Source organism: Haemaphysalis longicornis, unplaced genomic scaffold (assembly GCF_048455015.1).
Source record: "Haemaphysalis longicornis isolate Haplotype H1 unplaced genomic scaffold, Haemaphysalis longicornis Haplotype H1 scaffold_8, whole genome shotgun sequence".
NCBI lineage: Eukaryota > Metazoa > Arthropoda > Arachnida > Ixodida > Ixodidae > Haemaphysalis > Haemaphysalis longicornis.
Genome location: NW_027526445.1, coordinates 68,690,475 through 68,698,041, shown reverse-complemented (window position 1 = coordinate 68,698,041; position 7,567 = coordinate 68,690,475). Strand labels below are relative to the sequence as shown.

Here is a 7,567-nt window from a genome sequence, read left to right as displayed (position 1 = left end):
AAAGGCGAACAGTGCAAAATAAACACAATGGTAATAGGCAAGGTTAAGCAAATACAATTATTCAGAACACTAAGTTTAAATACAATGAAAAAAGACAAGGAAAAAAAACAAATAAAGCAACAAAGAATCGGCAACAACAACTTTGGAGAAGAGGAACGTGCCTCTTTTCCCTCGAGCTTATGTCGGCAATTCGAGAGTCTCACGCTGGCCAGTTACGTGTGTCGTTTAGATATTTCGCGAGGCTGCCAAGGTCTCACTCACGGCCAACTTTTTCATGATTCGTAAGTAGGACCTACTGCAAAATCTGCGTAGAACAACTCTGTGCGTATATGCATCTACTCTGAAGCCTCCTCGCAGCGTGCAAAGTACCAACACGGTAAATACAAAACGACCGCTGCACTCATTGTTTGTAAGTGCTTCAATACTTGCGAATACTGAGCGAGAAGAGCTTAAGCACCTTTACTGCAGCTTTGAATGCACTTTATGCACAGTTGCAGCAATTTAGTGAACACGACTAAACACTGCCGTCACAACAGCATGAAACATATAAACAAACACCGCCTGAGGCTGCCCTGCTAGCGAGGCCAGCAGTTTTCTTTTTGCTACACTATTTGGCTTCTTTCATATAAATAAATAAATGATTAAAAATTATACGCATGTAAGTATAATATAATGGTAATGACGCTTTAGTGGCTGTTTTGTGTCAACATTCCCACTGAGTCTCTGGTGTCGAGATAAAACATTTCCTGGCAGAATGCAGTGGAATAAATTCCGCAAATTCATTTTGATCGAATGTCATTACATTTTCTCGTGTGGCAGCAAATGTCGTTTTAAACAAATGACATTCGATGGGAATGACATTGAATTTGTCGTGTGGCTGGGGTATTAGAGAGACACGAATAACTTGTAGTCACTATTTAGAACTGTGATAGGCCTATACGAGCATGGAAGTTTCGGTCTTTTCCTTCTTTGTGAAGGAAAACCAGGCGTCTTCTCCTAAAAGATTGTGGGATGTTGTTGGTTGTTAGGATATTGTTCACAAGTTCAACTATTTGGTTTCCTATAATGTGCCAAAATGTCCTATAGAACTCTGTGGGCAGGCCATCAGGCCCAGGGGAGGAACCTGGTTTCATATTTTTCAGAATGTCATATAGCTCTTCATTTGTTGTTGGACGTAAGAAGTTTTCACTTATTTCCCTGTCTACCTGGGGGAGTTGCCCCCCCAAGAGTGGCGATTCCCTCTAATGGGCTGTTCTCTTCTAACTGTGTGGGGTCCTGCCTCTAAAGTTCATTGAAAAAATTGGTAAACCATGTCTTGATGTCGTCTGGATGAGGACACACAGTGTTTGTTGGCAGTGTCACATCGGTAATCACAGTCAGTTTTTCCTTGGTTGCCTGGAAGCGGTTTATTTCCCTGCTCCCCCCACACGGCCCGTGCCTATTAAAGGCAGTTCCAGGTGGGGACAGACGTTGTAGGCAGAGGAAATACCGTCTCCTCAGCTCCTCCAGGTACTCGGTCATTTCTGGCGAGAAGGAGCCTCCTCTCTTTACGATCCGTATTGGGGTGAGTGTGTCGTTCAGGTGTGTAGTGTCTCTTCCTTTTTTCTCCTTCGCCTCTGCCTGTACGCGTCTTCCACTCTTGTTTAAGCTGATCCCAGCTACAAGAATCTATGTGATTCTCAGCGGTCAGCTCAAGGATGCTGCCTAATGAAGTGCGGGCTATCTCGTCCTGTAGGATTCTCGTGTCTAGGCGCCAGTGCCCCTGCCTTGAAAGGTGGTTTAAGTCTGCACTGAGGGAAAGAATGATCGGCCTGTGATCTGACGCGTAGCCTGCATCACTTGGAAAACTGACTACTTCAATATCTGTTATGTGTGTCTTTGCCTGATTATTTATGTAGAACCTATCAAGGCGGCTTTGCGAGGTGCTCCGCCGCCAAGTGGCCTCGAAGGTGTTTCCCTGTCCTAAAACCCATGCATCCTCTAGACCAAAGTCTCTCACCAACAGACTCAGTTCGGCCGCATTGCATGTAGGTCTGCCCTGACCTGGCCCTCTAACGTCTCTGTAGCTGTCTAGAACACAGTTAGTCTCTGCAGAAAATGACTGGACGTGAGTGGAGAAGATAGACCCCTATTTAACGAAAGAAGCTATTGGACGCTGATGTTTTGGCTGCCGCATATATGTTTATGATTTTGTACTGAGTGCCACCTTGGTTGAAGGTGAAGGATAACAGCCTGCCTTCGCTGTCTACAGAGGAGAACCCTGAACTCCAAATGTTTGGATTCAACGCCAGAACCCCACCCCGCACGACCTAGACGACCCTAAGGAAAAGTAAGAGGCAATGCTGAACGCCCTTTCAAAACACCGTACATCCTGAGTTGTATAAAAATTAACTTCCTGCAGGAACGCTATATCCACTCTGTTTTGCCGCAAAAAATGGACCACTTCCCTCTTTCCGGGTTTCTAAACCCTTGGACGTTGAGTGAAAGGATGTTGAACGTCAACAGGGGAGTAAGAAACTGCCCTGCTCCTCTACGCCTTTCTCCGTTCCAACAACAACCCTTCCAGATGTTCATTAGGTGGCTTAGGAAAAAAAGACACAATGCTAAGGAAGTGACATAACCTCGTACCAGACACCTGTATTGCACAATCCTACCACGAGCACTCGCCCTCGGGGATACTCCCGACCCCAGGCCAAAAAAAGCTACATTCTACGACATCGCACTTTGCTAAAGTCAAAAACTGTCGTTGTCTGCTTACGTTTCCTCTGAGCACGGGCTGTGTGGTGCAGTCCTCACTCCGGCGTTGCTTGCTTAGTGGAAAGTCCTGCAGAACTGAGTTTGACACGCACACTATGTTTGCACCGCTCCACACTGTCCCTCGCAGTCTCAAACTCGAGTAGGTTTTGGGGTAGTGCATGACGCAGTCTTTAGGCCAGTCTGCGGTGTTGAGCTTTCAGTCCTGCACCACTGTTTTCTTTGCATCGCTACTCCACCGCACATCTCTGCGCAGCACAGAACTTTCCAGCACACTGTCACACGAAGACTATGTTTAAAAGGCTTGAATTAAGGTCGCTGTTCATGTTGGTGTTAAGTCTTTTTCTTGGGGGATCGGGAAGGTTTTTTATTTTTCTTCGAAGATGCGGTGCATCGTCGCTTGGAATTGTCCTCTTTGCATCGGAGGCGACAGCTTGCATGTCCTCCTCCGATTCCTCGCTCAGGTGTAGGTCCAAATGCACTTCTGCCAGGCTGGCAGAAGTGAACTTGGCACCTATAACCGGTGGCTCACACAAAAACATTGGGAAACTGTAAGCCAAGTTTTATGTACCCAGACTGTACTCCGATGAAGGGGCACGACCAGTAATGCAAAAATTCCTCCTCACCCAGTCGGAACAGCTGTCTACCCAGGAAAGATGTTACCTCTCTTCTAAAGTGAGCAATAAGTGGCCACTGGAGCCGAAGGCGCCTGTCCTGTGCCACTGCTTTACACCTATTCTGCCACAGGACCTGTTCGCCCAGGACGATGCACAGCCTGGCGAAAGAGTCTCGGGGACACCGGCCCCCCGCACAGTACTTGCCCAGCCCCAGCCCCGGGGATGCTCGGTGGATCAACCGCCAAAAACATTTCGCCACCGCGCAGCCGGACACAGCATGCTCAGTCGTTTCTGGGTGACCACATCGGGGCGATTGTTTCCTCTAATGCCCCAGTGGCGAAGCCGGTCCTTCGTGGGTAAGACCCTCCATGCCCGCTGCCACTGGATGTCTTTCGCCCGTTCAGGGAGGTTACCTGCCGTGAGGGCCCCCCACGGAAACTCGGGCGGGTCCACCCTTTGCCTCGCTCTCCTCATTACCAGTGCTTCCCCAAGTCGGGCCGGTTGGGTCTCCTGTGCATCAGAGGTCGGGTCCATAGCCAAAAGCTCTTTATGGACCTCTATCACGGCCTTATACATGGGTGGCCGACTACCCGCACTGGGGAACAAGTTGCCGCCTAAATGAGGGGCAAAAAGCCGCCTCGACGGACCAAGAAAGAAAACAGCAAGGGTTCTAGCAGGAGAGCTGGAATCGTGTATTATATTCATGAGCACCCTCAAGGCCAGGTCCAAGCTCGTTAGCTCCCTGTAGAGCCCCATAGCGGCTTTATATACTGGCGGCATCACTAGCGCGCTGGGGAGGAGGCCGCTTAGCTGCTACTATAGACACTCCTACTACCTTCTTCGCCTCAACGCCCTCACTTCAACACAATACTGCAACCTTCTTCGCCTCTACATCTACTACCACCTTCTTCTCCTCAACACCTTCATCTCACCACACTACTACCATCTTCTTCACCTCAACAACCCTCCCTTTCATCCAGGGAGACTCTGGGAACTGTATACACGCCAAGAATTACCAGATTCAAAAGATGCCCCCACACGTACAACAGTATTCCAATACAAGGCATGTGTTATACAGACTATGCATGGTCACAGTTTTAGCCCCTTAGTTGACATTTAGCGATTATATGTCACTACCTTAAGCATTGCACAATCGTCAGCCCCTCAACACTAAACCACACCTTTGGTAGGGGTGGGGCTAGGGAGGAGGAGACACAAAGTGCCATACTAAACTCCACAAGCCTGGACCTCCAATACCATTTCTTCTCGCCACCTCCTACTTCCTCCTACACACGCTTGGACACTGCTCTATGCGAGCATGGTACGTTTGCTCTCCCCCTTATTAAGCTCACTTGTCGGTGAGCTAACTTAACAGATACACTCGCTTCCTCTGCGACTAACTAAAACGAGCGCTGTACCTTCGCACCTCAAAACCAACCAGGTCGCGCAAACCTGCGCTCCCTGAACTCAAAACATACGACAGGGAGAAGAACCAACGACTTGTCCTCAGATGACATAGGAAGAGTGGACAGTGTACCTCGATCTCGTCGCGTTATGATGTTTCTAATCACACTAGCATGTCTGGAAGTTCCAACGCTATGTGGACCTTGCCATCCGCCACTTTGACGTAGGCGCTAGCCCACCGCAGCAGAAACTCAGTTTCTCCCAGCCAAAAAAACTGGGCCTCAAGATGTGATTTTATTTCTTGTCTATACCTGGCCAGGAGTGGCCACAGCAACCTAAGCCTCCTTTGCTGCCCCGCCGCGTTACATCGGTTCCTCCATAAAACCTCCTCTCCTACTACTAGGCACAGCCTCGCGAAGGCGTCTCGGGGGCACCTGCCCCTTGCAAAGTATTGAGCCAGTCCAAGCCCTGGGGCAGCCCTGTGGACCAGCCTCCAAAAGGCTTTTGCCACTCCGCAGCTGGCCACTGCGTGCTCGGTGGTCTCATGCTGTCCGCAGTTGGGGCAATCGGCATTAGCCGTCACCCCCCACCTCTTGAGGCGGTCCTTCGTGGGAAGGATGCGCCATCCTCTCTCCCACTGTATATCTTTCGCCGACTCTGGGAGGTACCCTATTGCTAGGGCCCTCCACGGGAACTCGGGAGGCTCTACCCTATGCGCCGCTCTGTGTACAACGAGTTGTTCACACAGCCTCGAAGGCTGAGTTTGGCGGACGTCAGTAGCCGGGCTGTGGTATCGATACAGGGCAAAACGAAGCTCCCTAGACGCCTCGGCAGGTGGACCGCGTCTCGGGCCAACCCGGAACATCAACCGAGTCAATTTGTTGACTATGGGTTCTGCAGGAAGTGCGACTCGGACTACATAGAGAAACTTTGGGAACAAAATACATTTTACTAGGTATGCCTCTTCACTGCATGAGAAGGGAAAGGAATTGGCCCGCTCAACTTTCTTGCATACCTCTTCAACCAGCTCGTGAAACTGGTTAGGAGAGGTACCCTCTCGGTCGAACCACAGACCAAGAATCTTTGTGCTACCCGGCCGAAACCAGTGGGGTGTGGTGCTTCTCTGATTCAAGGGGTTGAAGGGTACTTTATCCATGTTTAGCTTTCCACCTGACAGTTGTGCATAATGTGTGAGGTCTTGGACTAGAGCATTAATGCTGTCTCCACGTCCTCTCCACTCGCTCGTCTCCTCAGCCGCTTCTCTGTCACCTTGGACACCGCCTGCAGGGCCAGGTCACGAACCTCGGGGTCCGGCGATGACAGCAGCTTGAAGGCGCCATCGATTCTGCAGGCGTCGCTCTTGTCCGCTCCTTCCGGGATCCCCGCGGCTCCTGCACCTGCACTACCATAAAGATACTTGTTAGAAGAGGTGGCAGGCAGATACAGGGTGTGTTTGATGAGTGGCCGCAGGGTGTCGTCCAGCCGGCGCCACTCCTCCTTTCCCACGGCTCCCACCCTCATGGCGAAGTTAAGAGCCGGGTAGAGGAAGTTTTTATTGCATCTAGCCCCTCCCATACGGCCACCATGCACCTCAGAAGGCGTTTCCCTAAGGTGATGGCGACGTAGACACAGGCGGTGTCCGAGAGCAGTCGGTAGCCAACGAGGCGGCCGAGGAAGTTGTGGCTCTCCAAGTCTTTCATGTTGGGGATTGCCAATTCCCCGATATGGAACGTGGTGGGTCTGGTGCCCACGGGTTGCTGCCCCGACACGTGCAGTGTCCGACACTTTGTCGGGTTGAGCTTCAGCCCGAGCCTCGAGGATAGGGCCGCCACCCTGTTCACGCGGACCTGGAGCTAAGTTGGGCTGTTTCCGAGGGGGGTGAGGTCGTCGGCGTAAACGAGGATCTTGTGTTGCCGCTCGCCTCCCTGCACCGCCCGGACCATAGGATCGAGAATGGGATCAAGAGTTTGGCGATCGTGTTCCCAAGGGAAATGGGGCGCCACTTTGTGGGGTCACCGGGCTCGCCTTTCTTGAAGATGAGGACTGTGCGGGACGCCTTCCAGCAGGCAGGAACTTGTAATGCCGCAGGCAGCAGTTGAACGCTGCCGCCAGGAAGTATCCCTCCGGGTCCACGGTCCGCCAGTGCTGATAAGTGAGTCGGTCGCACCCTGGAGCGGTGTTTTTGCACCTTCAGAGTCGCCCGGCTACCTCGTCCTCCGTGAAGGTTGCCAGGTTCAGTTCTCCAGGGGCAGGCATCCGTTGTGTGAGGAGCGACGTGTCGGCGTCCTTTGGTCCCCACACAGTGCTGAAGTGCGCTTCCAGTTCGCCAGGTGGAATGGGGCACATTGTCGATTGACCCTCCATGATTAGCTGAACTGCGCGGTGTCGCTTGCGGCAATAGAGGGCCTGGATTTTTGGGCGTTTTCTGAATTGATTTTTCGCCTTGGTTGCCTTTTTGCACGGCGTCCAGTCTCTCTGTCAGCACGAAATTATGTTCGAAGACCCCATCGTATACTAGAAATCCCTTCTGGCAGCGGGAAAGAATGGTGTCTGTCGAAATTCATTCCTGTAGCCATCCTGCCAAACATGCCGCATAAAGCTTGGCAATTGTGTTTCCAAGGCTTATCGGTCTGTATTTTGCAGGGTCAGCGGGGTCTCCCTTGTTTGGCAGTAATATTGTTCGACAGTTTCTCCAGGAGGCCAGTGTTCAGCGGAAGCGGAGGCAGACGTTGAACGTGGCGGCAAGAAATGCCCCTTCCGGGTCCACGGTCTTCCAGTGTTGGTTTGTCAAC

General features: G+C 51.4%; 1 protein-coding gene across 1 annotated transcript; it reads right to left on the bottom strand.

Moving 5' to 3' along the window:
- Positions 1-5,944: 5,944 nt before the first annotated feature.
- LOC144149381 (uncharacterized) lies at positions 5,945-7,015 on the bottom strand. The gene has a single exon (XM_077680946.1). The coding sequence runs from the start codon at positions 6,348-6,350 to the stop codon at positions 5,979-5,981; it is 372 nt and encodes a 123-aa protein (XP_077537072.1). The 5' UTR covers positions 6,351-7,015; the 3' UTR covers positions 5,945-5,978.
- Positions 7,016-7,567: the final 552 nt, after the last annotated feature.